The sequence below is a fragment of the Centropristis striata genome, chromosome 20 (assembly GCF_030273125.1).
Source record: "Centropristis striata isolate RG_2023a ecotype Rhode Island chromosome 20, C.striata_1.0, whole genome shotgun sequence".
Lineage (NCBI taxonomy): Eukaryota > Metazoa > Chordata > Actinopteri > Perciformes > Serranidae > Centropristis > Centropristis striata.
The window spans coordinates 7,169,825-7,186,589 of NC_081536.1; the positions used below are offsets into that span (position 1 = coordinate 7,169,825).

Genomic DNA, 16,765 nt, shown 5'->3' on the forward strand with positions numbered 1-16,765 from the left:
GGAATAATGTTATTGTCATATTGTCAGCTTAGGCTTTTTGAAGGAGTTAGCTTTGGCTTATTTATTTTATCTGTTTATTATATATCTGTATATTTGTTGCTATCAAGGCAGTGGCACCCTAACAAAGTGACTAATGTGATTAAACTGTAGCTTTGTCACATCAGTACAATTACAGATAAAAATCCCAAACAAACATGCGCATAATCATCGCTAAACATTGTTAAAGGCACAATAAGTAGGAATTTGTCAGTTGAGGTTCGTAAATGCAACATTTAAAGTTGGCTCATCCTTCCAGACAGCAACAGCAGCAGCTTGTCCTCCTGACCCTGGTTCTCACTAGCGAGTGAAAGCCCAAAGGGGGGGCATCCAAAAACATCCTAACCACAGCAAAAGAAAAATACAGGCAGGGAGCAGGGTGTCTGCGCATAGCGATTTATACTTATACTTATAAATATTTATTGTGCCTGTAAACAGTTTTTTTTTCAATTTTTTCATATTTAACAATTGATTCATCACAACATGCTATAGCAAAAGGTATAATTGTCAAAAACCAAGTGAGCATTGAGTAAAGTGAATACACAAAACAAGCCATTTAATAACAATAATGATAATAATAATAATAATAATACATTTGATTTATAATGCACTTTACATTAAAGGGAATCTCATAGTGCTATAGGTTAAAAGCACAACAGTCTAATAAAAAGTATATATATATATATATATATATATATAATCTAGAAAGAACCAAAGGTTTCGCTAAATCTGATATATCTGTATCTGCCGCTTCTAAATTCTTAATAGCAGAAGTGTGATTATTATGTTTAATTTGTCTGTGAGTTGAACTTAGGGTTTACTTTCACAACCAAAGAATGTCTCTATTAAAATAGTTAAATCAGAAAAATGAAACTTGATATTTTTAAGGAGGCGGTTTGGCCATTAAAATCTGTGAAAAGGATTTCACAACTTTTCATTTTTATTCACAGTATTATATTTAAAAAAAACACACAGCTACACATAAATGGCAGCCTATTGATTTCTCTATGTGGGATTATGAGGTCGTCCTTCATAAAAGTGTCTATACAGATTTCTTTATGGTGTTTTTTCTTCTCTCTCTTCTGTTGCAGCTCAGACATGAGTGGGGCCAGTAACACACTGGCGAGAGAGTTCCTGACTGATGTACATCAGCTATGCAGCGCGGTGGCCCAGAGAGCGGAGGCACGGGAGGAAGACGAGGAGGAGAGTCACATGGTGGCGCTGGGAGAGTACCTGGTCAGGGGGCGGGGCTTTCTGTTGCTTAGCACCCTGGACTCCATCATTGACCAGGTGAGGATGTCACATAAGTTAATCATCATGAAAAAAAAGTCCATATTTATCAGTTAAGATCAGTATTGTTACCGTTGAAGCCACAGCATACACTATGTGCTTTTGAACTGTAGTTTCAGCAGCTGACAAATGCAAATACACAATGCTACTCTAGTTCAGTCCAGTAACATTCACACTAAGTGTAAGAGCCATAATGAAAGTGTTCAATAGTTAACTGAAAAATGTTGAAATGCTCCTTTAGATTGTTTGTGATGTTACAGCCACTTGGGCGTTATGATTAAGCAGCCTTTTTTGTCAGTCCGTTCATGATGAATCTTGTAACTTTGTTTTTGCTTTTTTAAGTAAATATGTTTAAACATGGTTACCTGGTCAGAAGATTCATTACCAGTCAAAATGATTGCTGAAGGTTTTGCTTAATAGTGGCGGTAAAGAAGATTATTGGACAGATTGCTGCTACACTAAGCTTTGAGTCACTGCTTTATTTTCTGATTCTGCCTCATTAATCCGTTAAACTTAAATGCAGCTGTTTAATATCAGCATGACACATAATCCTATGTGACCTCTGTTGTGTCTAATTTCTTCATCAAAAGGAAATTTTCCAGATTTTACACTCGATATACAGTGCAATGCACATGATAAAAGAAACATATTATGTTATCATAACATCAGACTGTTAACATCAGACTGTAAAGGTAAAGGAGTGCAATAAAACCCTTTTACTGAAACATATAGAACTTACTTTGAGTTTTAAATTTCCTTTTCTTTTTTTTTTTTAAGATTATTTTTTTGGCATTTTACATGCTTTATTGAAAGAGAGAGACAGATAGAAAGGGGGTGACAGAGGGGAGGACATGCGGCAAAGGGAGCTCAGGCCGGATTCGAACCCGGCTCCACCGCAGCGAGGACTGTAGCCTCTATACATGGGGCGCCTGTGTAACCCACTACGCTACGGACCACCCCTTAAATTTCCTTTTCTTCACTTCAACACTTCTTTTCAACACCCAGCTGGCGATTTTGTTTCCACATGCTTTATCTTACCATGACCTGAAACTGAACACCTGTTATGATTTCCAGACACTTTACCCAATTATTACACTACCATGGCAATATTGTCTCTGTATTTGTTTAGTGGCCAATTAGCTCGCTTCTCTACATCTGTGGCTGGTGTCACTACAGCTCGCAGGGTGGTTATATCTAAAGAGGAAATGAGCTCAGCAGTGCCCACGCGTTGTTTGATTTTCTGATTGATTGCAGAAAGTTGCTCTCTTTGTCTGCTGCTGTTGCAGCCAGAATGCTTATAGTCTCATCATTTCAAACAGTTGACAGCACTACCATATAACTTTCAGAATAGATGATGATATTTTTTATAATGCAATATATATAAGATATACCAGTATCGTTCTTGTTTAAAATGGATTTTACAGATATGATTTGGACTTGGTTTGACATGATATTGGTGGAAATACAGGGTAATATAAAGGTGAAGGTCTCTGTTTGTTAACACCGACTGTATCTTCAACAGTGAGTTGTGAGCACTCTTTTTAGCTGCTCATGTTAAATGATAGGAATGGCCTCAGAGAAGCAGGTATTGCTTACTCTGTTTGCTTGCACCAGTTTCTGACAGAACCCAGTGTTTCCTCTGCCTACATATTGATGCTGTGGTCTGCAGACTTCACCAGCAGAGCCCAGGCTACACAGGACTAACTGTGTTTATGTATTGATCTGATCTGTGCAGGGTTTTTGGCTCAAATAACAATTTAGGAGATGCTCCTCTGCAGACTGCATTAAGGCGCTTTCACATGACAAGTCAAGTGCTGCACATAAAAAGTCAGAAACCAGGGCAAAGTTGAAAGCAATGTGACATCTGAGTGTAACAGTTTGGCGTTGTTTTTTTTGTTGTTGTTTTTTTGCTGCTTCTAATTCAGACATCAACACAGAAAACTTAATGGTTGATAAGGTTTTAAGTGATTTGATGCTGTTAATGTAAAATTCTGTGAATAAACAGGCTAAATACTCAAAAAGGTCAGTGCTACAGTGTGCCACTGCCATTGAGGTGGACTGATGAAGTAAGAACGGTTTGGTCTGTGAGAGGATGTGTATTGTATAAATCCCTGTATTGTGTGGTGCTTAACATAAGTTTATCAGGTTCCTTCATTGAGTACCAAAAGATAAAAAGGTAGCACAGACACAGATCTTCAGGGCAAAGAGGGCAATTCTCATTGTTGGCCATGTCAAACCAACATGCTTATTAATTAGTTAATTACATTGTTACCCCTTAAGCCAATCACTTGCCAAAGTTATCCTGTATATAAATGACATATCTATTTTTTTGAGGCCGAAATTTAAGCAAGTTGGTTTGATGTGGCCAGAATAAATTAGTAAAATTAAAATTAATTGTCATCTCTACCCCTAAGATCTGTGTGTTGGGTACCTTTTTAACTTTGAGTATTCAATTTTAAGTAAGAACAGTATTTGGACAATGTATACTTCAGCTGTTGTTGCCTTTTGACTGATTGGAAATAGTCATCTGCTCTGAAAAGTGTCACTAAGTTCAGTTATTTTGACACCATGCGTTCTTCTGAAAAGGAAGTTTATACTCCTCGGGCTTGAAGTAACAAACGCTTTACTGTATGAAATATTGTAATGTGACGAGTGTGACCCTGTGTGAAAGCAACCTTGTGGCCTCGTATTGTTCACATCTCTCAGCTAATTTCACACACATTCATTATATTTTCTCTGTTAATGGAAGCCCTCAGTTCAGAAATTTAATGCATTGATGTGCTAATGTGTCATCACAAGCTCCAGCTGTGTGCGTCAGCTGTGGCCTCGATGGAGTCAAGCCTTTAGGAGCAATCAGAGCCACACAAACATTTATTTATTAGTGGTTTGGTATGGAATAACTTGTGGTCTGCAAAAGATGGGTTTCAAATCATATTTTGTGTTTGAAAATGTATTTCGAGTTGTGTTTGTTCCACTGTGCTGTTCGATACTCCCACCATGCGCCACCTGGTATCTGTTTAATTCAAACACTGTTTAGATGACTCAGGTCTGTCTGAGTGAGATTTGCTTTATATAATATATCATTGCATTAGTAAAACTATTCCACAAAGAACCACTATTCCATGTGAAAACATAACCTTAAATGGATTGTTTGATGTCAGATTTTTAAAAGGTTTTTAGTGACAATGCACATTGATTAACATCACTGTAAATCTGCCAGTTTTAGCCAAAAGGCTTTTTTTTTTTTCAACCATTACGTCTCTCTGCCAGATGTTAAATCAGCCACTAAAACAATAATAAAACTCACAACATGTAAAATTTGAAACCGAGGAACCAAAACATCTGAACCAGGCGTATGGAATAAAAAAAAACTTGTAGCAGAAACCAGAAGAGAAACAATTTGACAAACAAGCCAAAGAATGTCAGGCTGCTAGGTACATCATCAGCAAAGTTATTAAAATGGCAAATGCTTAACTACAACTAGATAAAGAGGTGTATAAGAGGTGGCTAGAGTTTGAGCTACACCAATTATATTGGATAAGATATATTTGCTTATCCGTGTATAATTTGGCCAGTGAGTAGCAAGAAATGTCTGCACAGAAAGGTCTACTCTTTGTTCTATTTCCAAAAAGCATCATGTTAACACTGAGATTGGAAAACTAGCTCTTAAATATTCTGCCCCACACAAGAGAAACAATTTGCAGAAGCTTGTAAAACTAGACAAGCTGACCCCTTTTAATCAATTTGGCCAACATAGAGGACTTTTTTGAAGTGATGTTATCCCTTATGTAAATGTCACTGGCCTGTTCGCTTTATAATTTGTTGTTGTATTCTGTTAGAGTAAAGGTGTAAAGATAGTTTATCTCACTCACACATAGCTTGTACACAAATTATTTTCACACTGTAAAATGTCCTGGCTCAGTATGTAGAGAACAAATCCAAGCGACCTTACTATATTGGCCGACATATTAACTTCCAAATATCTATTATTTATTATAATCCATTATTAGTTAAGCTATAGTTTGATGATCTAAATAAGTAGTATAAAGTAAGTAGAAGTGAAAAGTATTCATGAAAAAAACAGAGTAAAATTATCTATAAAAAGCCTATTTATTTAATGTCTAACTAATAAATCAATATCAATGATTTCTGGAAGCCATTAACTTTACAACACAAAGGTGACAGAGCCATTAGCTTTAAGAAAATGCACAATGTATAATACAGTGTGTATCAGATAGTGAAAACAAAATGTTATGACAATCATGTAAAATCAGCAAGCTGATCATTTTTAATTCACACATAAAGGAGTAGATTGTTTTTAATTAGCACATGAAGGTTTTGCTTCTCTCTCTGCTGTGAGGTATGCCCCGGTTAGACATGAGACCCCCAAGGTCTTGGGAGTAAGGCCGGCATGTAGATGCTACATTGCTCCATGACACATTTCACTGAAGACTAACTAACTAACTAACTAACTAACTAACTAACTAACTAACTAACTAACTAACTAACTGCACACAAAGAAACATATACAGTACAGGCCAAAAGTTTGGACACACACCTTCTAATTCAATGCGTTTTCTTTATTTTCATGACTATTTACATTGTAGATTCTCACTGAAGGCATCAAAACTATGAACACATATGGAATTATGTACTTAACAAAAAAGTGTGAAATAACTGAAAACATGTCTTGTATTTTAGATTCCTCAAAGTAGCCACCCTTTGCTTACTAGAATAAAAGACATGTTTTCAGTTATTTCACACTTTTTTGTTAAGTACATTATTCCACATGTGTTCATTAATAGTTTTGATGAATCTACAATGTCAATAGTCATGAAAATAAAGGAAAAACATTGAATTAGAAGGTGTGTCCAAACTTTTGGCCTGTACTGTACATAACTAACTCCTGACATGAAATCATTCTTGCAAAACAGTTCAAATTCAGATGCAAAGCTAGTCATAAAGTAGCTAAATGCTCCTTGTTGAAAGCAGTAAAGGGACATTTGTCCTGAATAAGAGTTTATCTGGATGGGAGTGTCTGTGTGTGACTTCAGATTGTGACCAAAGAGGGAGGGGCAGTGAAACTTTCTAGGTAACCTCAGTGTGTTTTGTTGCACACTCAGGAACTGACCTGCCGGGAGGAGTTGCTCACTCTGCTGCTGTCTCTACTACCACTGGTCTGGAAGATCCCGGTGCAAGAGGAAAAAGCTCCAGGTCAGTAACCCTCTATTACTTTTTTATGTTAATGTTGATGTTAACAGCACATACCTCACACTGGCCAGCTGTAGTAACACGTGGCTATGTCTTATTCCTGGTTTGTAACTAATGATTTCAATTTAAATATTTCTTCTTATAAGTGTGAAATTTGCTGTGCATTGAAGTCCTCTGTGATTTGCAAACTGCACAGTGTATATATAACTCGTACAGACGAACAAAAAAGCAGGCTGCATTTCATGGGCCACACATTTAGTTTACATACTTTCTGAGCAATTATTAAGGCTAAAAAAGGTTTCAGGATTAGCTTTGGTGGGTTAGTGTGAAGGAAGAGGAATGTGTCTTTATTGCTTTTGACTCTAAATAGCATCTGTGATGTTCTTGTCAAATGACTAATTTTTATTTCACTTGCTTAACAGTGTGGACTGTGCTCATTTTGAGATGACTGAATGTGTTGTTTATCATTATAGTCAATGCCTCCATTATGTTGAATCTGAGTGTGACAAACATAAGCAGCCACACAACAGGAGAAGAGTAGTGGTTGCAGAGGCCTGTGACCTCCTGATGACACCGGTATTTAGTACAGGACTGCTGATCCTATCTAACATGGACCCTAGACATTTTTACTTTAATTAATTCTTAACCACTGAGTGTGTTTTAACAAACATGAAAAGGCAGCTGATATGCATCTGAGCTTACAGGGGAAAAAATGCATTTTTGGAAATTGAAAATTGAAAATAGCTAGTGATTGAAAAATGTCCATTTAAACCCTCTGAATCCCAGGTTCAAAAGGCATTTCTCTTTTTTTTAAAAATGTATAAAATTACACCATTTCTCATAGCCAGAAAACGGTAAAAAAACAAACAAAAATTATCATTGGATTCTCATAATAACCAAAGCTTAAAATAGTGACATTTCATCAAAATAACTATTTTCTCTGTGTCTCATTTAAAATTTAGTCAAAAATGAAATGCTTGTTCTAACCTGATGCTGTGAAAAACATTCAATTCTGCACTCATGTGACGCCATGAAAAACATGGTAGAGAACAACAGTTATGTGATCAAAACTTTGGCTGAACTGCAGTTTAAAGTGTAAAAAGTGTAAAAAACAGTTTAAAGTGTTTAAATATGTATAATATTTGGAGCACCCATCTCTTTTCTCAATGTTGGTAAATAACATTACTTCTCGAGTTTCAAACTCTCAATTCCAAAAAACGTGACATAAGCAGATACAAATCAAATATGACTTGAGAACATATTCTAAGTTTGGTGTGTCTCAAAATAACAGTATGCATGACTAATGTCATGTCTGGACTTTATTAATGTCCAGACTGAAACTGACAGATTTCTTCATGTTAACAGATTTCACCCTGCCGTCCCTACTGGAGGTTTTCCTGAGCCGGGAGGTGAAGGCCGCCCCCCTCAGAGCAGGACAGAAGGCTGCGACAGATGAACAGAACTCTGGGAAGAGGTCGCGTGTTGGCAGTGGCACCTGGAAGTCACGTAGATCACGCAGGACAGCGCAGAGATACTCCGTAAAGGATGCTCGGAAGTCCCAGGTCTCTACCTCAGATTCAGAAGCCAACCCTGAAGACAAAGCAGCCCCAGGCCCCGGTGGTGCAAGGAGCCGCAGGTCACATGGCTCCACCATCCGGGTAAGCTGTCAGCATCATCGCTCAGAGGCCTCACAGTTTACATCCACCACCACCACCACTACCACAGAAACCATGAGTGCACCATACCCCCATCCGCGAGCCCCGGGGTCCCAGACGGCGGACACTGAAACCCTGACAGACCCAGCTGCAATATCAATTTTCAACCGCATGGAAAACTCGCCTTTTGATCTCTGCCATGTGTTGCTTTCCCTGCTGGAGAAGGTTTGTAAGTTTGACATGAGCATCAACCACAACCCCGGCCTCGCAGTCAGCGTTGTACCTACTCTCACTGAGATCCTGACTGAGTTTGGAGATTGCTGCGGTCCAGGGGGAGGGGGTGGAGGTGGAATGGGGGCAGAGGAGCTTGCTGGAGGCTGGACGGAAGAGCCCATCGCACTGGTCCAGAGGATGCTTCTACGCACCATCCTGCACTTGATGTCAGTGGATGTGAGTCAGAGTGAAACCCTCCCAGACAGCCTGAGACGCAGCCTGACTGACCTGCTGAGAGCAACCCTCAAAATACGGAGCTGCTTGGACAGACAGAATGACCCTTTCGCCCCTCGGCCTAAGAAGACCCTCCAGGAGGTCCAGGATGACTTTTCATTCTCCCGTTATCGCCACAGGGCGCTACTGCTGCCAGAGCTTCTGGAGGGAGTGCTACAAGTGCTACTGGGTTGCCTGCAAGCTTCCACACCCAACCCTTTTTTCTTTAGCCAGGCGCTGGAGCTCATCCATGAGTTTGTCCAGCATCGTGGCCTGGAGCTGTTCGAGGCCACAGTGCTGCGGCTGGAGGGACTCGGCAGGGGCAGGGATTCTGAAGTAGGAGGTGAGGCTTCAGAGCGGCTGCGAGGTCTTATTGCAGGGGTCTTTAAGATCATTAGTGCTGTCAAGAAGGCAAAGTCAGAGCAGCTGCATCAGTCCGTGTGCGCCAGACGCCGCCACCGTCGCTGTGAATATTCCCACTTCCTTCATCACCACAGAGACCTGTCAGGTTTACCTGTCTCTGCTTTCAAGCAGGCGGCTAGACGCAATCCCTTTGAAGAGGATGGAGAAGGCAAGGAAGGGATGGATGGTGATGCAGTACGTTACCCTGAACGCTGCTGCTGCCTGGCTGCTTGTGCTCACCAATGCCTGAGGCTCTTGCAGCGACTGTCCCCCAGTGGGCCAGCTGTGTTGCAGGTACTGGCTGGGGTGCAGGCTGTTGGAATCTGCTGTTGTATGGATCCTCGCTCAGTCGTAGGACCTCTATTGCATGCCTTCCAAGCTCCAGGACTACGTAGTTACCAGTCTCATGTACTAAGCGTTCTGGGTCGACTGATCCTAGACCAGCTTGGTGGGGGACAACCTTCAGAGAAAGCCAAGCTGGCCTCTTGTAACATCTGCACTCTGGACAGCAGCCAGCTGCCAAGCCTGGAGGAGACACTGCAGCACGGGGAACCTTCAGCCGTGTCTACCAGCCTGTGCTACCGCTCCCAGGGTATTCTGCCGAGTGGAGGGGGGGCAGAGGACATGCTGTGGAAGTGGGACGCTCTGGAGGCCTATCAAGAGCTAGTGTTCGGTGAGGACTGGCAGCTGAGCCAGCAGATAGCTGGCCATGTGTGCCACCTGACCCTGCGGGGCAATGCTATAGTGCAGTGGCAGCTCTACACACACATCTTCAACCCCGTGCTGCAGAGAGGGGTCGAGCTGGCCCACCATGCTCAGCAGCTGGGGGTCTCCACTGTCTGTACTCAGGTCTGCACCTATCACACGCAGTGCCTGCCTGTGGAGGTGCTACTCATTTACCTGCAAACTTTACCTGCCCTTCTCAAATCAAGGTGAGCAGTTTGACATCAGTTTAAGATTTTACGTTTATGTTTTTTTATTGAGTCTTACTTTTCCTTGTTTGCCTGTCTCTCTCCCTGTAGTATTGAAAAGCATTTCATTTGGGTCTCGCCAAAGATGTCTTTTGAATTTCAATTTATTTAGGTAGAAAGATGTGCAGCTTAAAGCTGCAAGCTGTTCTTTGGTTAAGTAAATATACAGAAGTATCAATAACATGTGTCTAGACAAATCTGTCATGACATTTAACTAATGTAGGTGGTTGTTTGGAACAATGTTTTTGCAAGTCTCTCACTCAAGTAAATGATTATGCTCATGTTATAAAGCAAATATAATCAGCCAGCACAAGGAAGACACCTAATCCACTTGGACATTGTTTGTCATTAGATCCGTCCCTCCAGGTCATTGCTAATTGATGCTACTCAATAATTTATTACAGCTTTGTGGACTGAGTGACAGATGGAAGATTATTGGCCGTTTATGTAACACTGTTATGAGTAGAGTGGTCTGGATAAAGCAGGTGCTTGTGGTATTTGTCCAGACATTTGTTGCCAGAAATTGAATAGTTACATTAGTGTATTAATTAAGGTTTATTTTTGTTTGGTTATTATCAGTTCAATAGCGAGTTCTCAGCTTTGACGTAATTCAGAGAAATTGCCCATATGTGTGAATGCGAGTGTGAATGCATTTGTTCGTCTTTGTGTGTGTGTGAACCACAGTGACCTGTCTAGGTTGTGTATGAGCTCCTGCCCAGTGCATGCTGGGACAGGTCGAATCTCCAGGCGACCCTAAACAGGACCAGTGTGTATAGAAAGTGGATGGATGGATGCTTTGAGGCAGTCTGTCAGCGGTGGGCGGTTAGGTTTCCTTATTAAAATTCAGAGTATGTTGTTCTGCTCTCTGCAGGTTTGACTGGCTTTCAGAGTCTTTACAGCTGTGATGTTTTTGTCATCCGAGCCTTTTCAAAATACACCTTAGAGACAATTTTAGTTCTGTATGATTATGTAAAAGGCATCATTATACAAGTCTTGCATTCAGTTAGATCTCACTTCAGATGCCGTGAGTGTTATTTATTCACCTTCAATGCATCTTTTTCAAGCAGCAAGATACTGCTGCACAATGGAGTTTTGTCATTTAAATGAGGAAGTTCTTCCATATAATTGGTTGTTTTAGGGATCGACATTTGAATAACCTTTTTATTCATGATTTATTTGTTCATGATGACAAAAGAGAAACCAATACTTTCATTGTACCATACCAATAAAAGTGTGAGTAAGGCAAGAGCCAACACTAGTCTTAATTTCAGGCTTTCAATAACAGGTTTTCACCTGTACTTTTTAATCGTCTGAAATGTCTAGCACTACAGTATGTGATGGCACAAAGCAGTATTTGCTGTTAATTTGAGAAAAATTACCATATAATCAACTTACTGTTGACATACCAATGTTATGTCTCTTCATTCTTGTTTTTTTGAAACAGCTCTAAGAATTCCACTTTATATCGATTTTATTGCCTGCTATACAGTATATTTAACACATTTAGATTCAGCCTGTTTTATCACAATTCTCATTAAAATTTCAGGTCGCAGCACATAAGACAAATAAAACAGTGGTTGGTCAAATGTAATGCACAATGGATATTTTTATTATTATGCCGTAGAAGTACTGGCAACCAAATTGCAATATGTACTGCAAGATCAAGAAAATGACGATTTGTAGAAGGATGCTTACTGAACTACTGCTTCTGTACAGGACAAAATCATCCATTCTTGCATACATAGTCAATCTCACTAGGTTAGACTATACGGCTCCATCTGGTGGGCCAATTACATATTTGAGGATTGTTGTTTTTTTCTCTCGAAATAAATTTTAAATTAAAGTCAGCTGTTCAGAAGTTCTCCAAACCACACATTCAGTATAATAAATAATGTCACCACCTGGTTATTGTCAGCAATAATGAGGATAGGAAATAATTATTGAATTTTATGTTCAAACATTTAGCTGAAAAAGTAGATTTTTTTGCCTTGTGAGGCTGCCATGGGATTTTTGGTAGTTAATCTGTCAACTGCGTATCTCATTCATGATTGCTGGGCCTGGAGCCCGTCAGCTCACATTGGGTGAATGCTGTGTATAAAAAGCAGGATGAGTGATTCTTATTCCTTTCCTTTTTATTTAAACAGGCTACATTGTATTAGGTATCACATGCCTGCCTATTCTACTAATCTGTTTAAAGAATTTTTTCTTGATCATTTGATCTTTATGAATCAAGATCTGGTAGTCTAACAATGACACAGCTTTCAGTGCTGAAAAAATAGTGTTTAAATAGAAAATTGTATCAAATCCTGACCTTAAAATCACAAATCTAATCGAATTGTGGATTCAGAGAAGCGTGACAACTGACAACCCTCTTTTTTATGTGTGGGCGATCTTATCCTTCACCTAAATAGCTTAACTCAGGGGTGTCAAACTGATCCATGAAAGGGCCGGCGTGGCTGCAGGTTTTCATTCCAGCCACGCAGAAGCACACCTGACTCGACGCATTCAATCAACTGAACTGTCTTCACACAGTTGATTTGTTGTTTTTAAGGTGTGCTCTTGCTTGGTTGGAACAAACACCTGCAGCCACATCTGCCCTTCTATGGATCAGTTTGACTCCCCTGGCTTGACTAATGTTACAGAAATACAGAAACTACAGTTTACACATTGATTTCAAAGCATGCAAACCAGAAAACTTGTTGCCAGATCTGAAAGACAAGTAGTCTTCTCTCAGCTGCACGTCCTCTGACATCTCGCCTGCCTCTTCATCATCTTGCACCGCTCCTGTAGTTTTCAGCATAACAGAGGACCATATTTTTCAGACGAGAGCATTAAATATTCAGGCTAATGGATGGTCCCCCTGATGGACTTGCACACCACTAATGAAAAGAGGAAATGTTCTGAAAAAGCAGAATTAATCAACTCCACATTAATTTAGAGGAAGACTGGAGAAAGAGTTTGAATTGGAGAAAAAAATTAGCAAGTTTATTATTTATTAGATTTACCCATTTCATGCAGTGAGTTCAAAGCTTCAAGTGAACATCTGTTTCAGTTCCTTAACATACTGTGTAAACAACCCCATGCTGAGATTAAAGTGTTTTTTATTTCCAGTCAGTGTATAATGTCAGCACATCTCTTGAGTGTGTTGTTTTCTCTCACCAAATATTAATTTAACCTTCACTCAGAGGTGACACATTATTCTTTTAAGGTAATTCACCCTGCATCGTAATAGCGTAATTTATTATTTAACACAGCATAATAGTGTGTATACCAGTAGTAAACACAATTAAAAGGGTAAAATATCAGCTTTGTTTTGCTAACTAAACGTGTGATTCACATTTAGATAACTTTGACACAATGTGGTGGAGATTTGTCCATGTCTCCATAAAATAAACACTCGACAAAAATAAACACAGTCGATAATAAACCAAATGCAGTATATATATAGTTGCCACCATAGCAGGTGATTTCATGAGCAATGTTAGTGTGTAGTGTCCTTCACAGTTTATTTATCATGTTAATAGAAGTTGGCTAATATATTTAAAGGCGTTGTTGTGCCCTGGGGGAAATTATATCGGCAACCCGATGGGAGGAAATGAAATCAGTGAAGGAAGGAGTGTGACGAGTCCTGTGTGGCCGCAGTGGCTTAGCCTCTGATTGACTAGCTGCAGAGTTTGTTAGATTACACGGAGTGGTGTCATTTATTTTAATTGCTGGAAGATCTAGAAGAGTTTAAATGTGTGCAGTTCACATCAAGCCTTTCTGTCACAAAAATTAATCATTTTCTTAGCCAATCAGTTCCATGAGAGAGACATGCAGAGCTATATTTTTCCTGGGGGTAATTTTTAAGGCTCCCATTTTGTAAAAATGTGAGTCTTTTTCTTAATTATAAAGCTGGTCTTGGTGCTTGCTGAAGGGCACCTCCATTCTCACGCCCTCCCTATGCTCATATTTTGAGTGTAATCCATTTGCTCAAAAAGGAGACAAAACACACAATAAACAAAGTTCAAGATTATCTGACTGATAGCATGTATCTTTTTATTTATTTATTTATTTATTTATTTATTTATATTTTGTACATACAGTGATGGAAAAAATATTAGACCACCCTTGTTTTCTTCAAATTCTCGTTCATTTTAATGCCTTGTACAACTGAAGGTGCATTTGCTTGGACAAATATAATGATAACAACAAAAATAGCTCATAATAGTTTAATTTAAGAGCTGATATCTAGCCATTTTTCATGGTTTTCTTGATAAAGATTTTGGTTATTATCAAGAAAACCATGGAAAATAGCTAGATATCAGCTCTTAAATTAAACTCTTATGAGCTATTTTTGTTGTTATCATTATATTTGTCCAAACAAATGTACCTTTAGTTGTACCAGGCATTAAAATGAACAAGAAATGAAAAAAAAAGGTCTAATCTGTTTTTCCACGATTGTATATTGCTGTAATATCTTTGTCATTAATTATTTTTGATGTGATATTATGACAGCCATAGACCATGCTCTGATTACATTTTTAAGAAATGTATTTATATTTTCATATTTTCTCTTACAGGGTGATCAGAGACCTTTTCGTCAGTTGTAACGGTCTCAATCAGGTGACGGAGCTCGTCTACCTGGACCAGACACGCTCTTTGGCCTTGAAGGTGTTTGAGACTCTGATAATAGGCATTGGACACCAGCAGGCTGACGGGGTGCTTCAGGAGCTGGAGAGTGCTGATGCCGAAGAAAGGGAGGCTGTCTTGAGTCTGGCTGAGGAACTGGGGTCCCGTGGGGCTGGAGAGGGTCCTCAGAGCCTCAGCAAGTTCTACGAAGGCCTGAAGGAGGTTTATCCACGTCATAAGAGCCGGAGCGGGCAGGGCCGTGGACCAGGGCGCAGCAGAGCGGAGACCCACCTCCATGTTATCAACCTCTTCTTGTGTGTGGCCTTCCTCTGTGTCAGTAAAGAGGCCGACTCCGACCGGGACTCAGCCAATGACTCTGAGGACACTTCAGGTTACGACAGTACCGCGAGTGAACCTCTGGGCGGGCGGCTGCCTTACCTGTCCCCAGACAGCGTGGCTCTGCCCTCTAAAGAGCAGGTGCGACGCGCTGCAGATGTTTGGTCAGTGTGTCGGTGGATCTATCTGGCCAGCCCCTTGTTTCAGAGGCAGTTCTTCAGGCTAGGAGGGCTCGATGTCTGCTTGCGCCTCATGGCCATGGTTATTCAGAAACTTTCCTGCAAGACCAAGGATGGGAAAGCAAAGAAGAAGAGGGATGGTAAGGGCAAAGCCAGCCCTGAGTCCACAGCCCCAGCTGCCTCTCTGGAGGAGACGACTCATGATTCAGCCGACGCCCTCGGCACTGGTCCAGCTGAGGGAAAGACCAAAGATCCAGCAAAGAAGCTGGAGGAAGAATGGCAGCTACAAAGTATTCGTCTCCTTGAGGCCTTGCTCGCTATTTGTCTGCACAGTGCTAACTCGGCCCTGCAGAGGATAGAGCCTGAGCTTTCTTATCAGGTATGTTGTGTTATACCGATCAGCTAATCCCTGACCACACCAAACACGTCAGTTAAACTCTTATGTCTCCTCTCGTCTTCAGCTCCAGTCAGTGGAAGAGACCCTGTTTGAGGTGAAAGACCAGCTCTCTCGATCAGGCTTGGTTAACTCTGACCTTGCTGTTCCTCTGTTTGACTCTCTCCTGAGAGTGGCTCTGGCAGATGTGTCATCCTGTTCTGATCCCCCTGAGGAGAAGCCAGACAGGGTGAGTCCTGCCTTGGGAGAAACTGTGAGTGAAGTTACCGCACCTTTTTTATACTTTCAAGTTTTTTTTTTGCTTCTTGTGTATCAAGAGGCACATTCAGGTTACAGGCAGTCAGACACTTGATTCCTCTGCAGCTACTGGAAGATGGTTCTTTATTAGTCTATCCTGCTGAACAGCCTCTACCCAATACAATGATGCTTTTTTAAAATCTATTAGTAAAACGATAAATGTTTTGTTTGCAAAAATCCTCGTCTTATACTATCAACTACTCCATCTTCACTGTTGAATTACACGATATTTATGTTCCATCTCTCTCCTTTAATTTTGTGTTGTCTCTTCTGTCAGCTCTTTAGGCCCTTTTACAGTTTGTAAAAACAATAATGACATAGCAGTTTATCAAGCTATGCAAAAGCATTAACCAGCAAAGATTACATATGTAACACCAGCAAGAAATAGCAATCAAAAAAGTCACTAGTTGCTTACAACAATGTTTTCTGTGGTTATGTACAGAATGTCAAATACTATGACATTTTGAGATTATTGAGCTTTAAAATGGGCATTACATACACAAGTAGTTTTGATCGTGTCGTCAGTCCAGTGGTAGTCAATATGTGTGTGCTTGTAGCAATAGACGCTGCCAGTTTTTCGTTTTAATGAGGATGATGATATACCCTGTTAACTGTTGTCTTTTAGCTGAATTGAACATGTAGTTGTCTTTTGTTTTAAACACGTACACCAATGTGTTTATTATCTATCCATGCCAACCATTTTCGGAAGTGACTGTGACACATTCAGCTGAAAACCATCAGTTAACACAGTCACTCAAAGAAACCGAAGCACCTGTTGCTCTGAACCAGCCCTGATCCTGACAGGATTCTGTGGAATTTTAATCTGCTGCTGGAATATTGATCCTGAAAACCAGACACAAAAACCAGACGCTTTGAAGCTGGTTACAGTTTTAGTTT

General features: G+C 40.1%; 1 protein-coding gene across 1 annotated transcript in view; it reads left to right on the forward strand.

Moving 5' to 3' along the window:
* lyst (lysosomal trafficking regulator) overlaps positions 1-16,765 on the forward strand; it is a 77,767-nt gene that overhangs the window by 19,248 nt on the left and 41,754 nt on the right. The window contains exons 4-8 of the mRNA XM_059359164.1: positions 1,128-1,326; positions 6,450-6,540; positions 7,903-10,012; positions 14,614-15,556; positions 15,639-15,800. Of these exons, the coding sequence (XP_059215147.1) occupies positions 1,128-1,326; positions 6,450-6,540; positions 7,903-10,012; positions 14,614-15,556; positions 15,639-15,800 (3,505 nt within the window). The remainder of the gene's footprint in view (positions 1-1,127; positions 1,327-6,449; positions 6,541-7,902; positions 10,013-14,613; positions 15,557-15,638; positions 15,801-16,765) is intronic.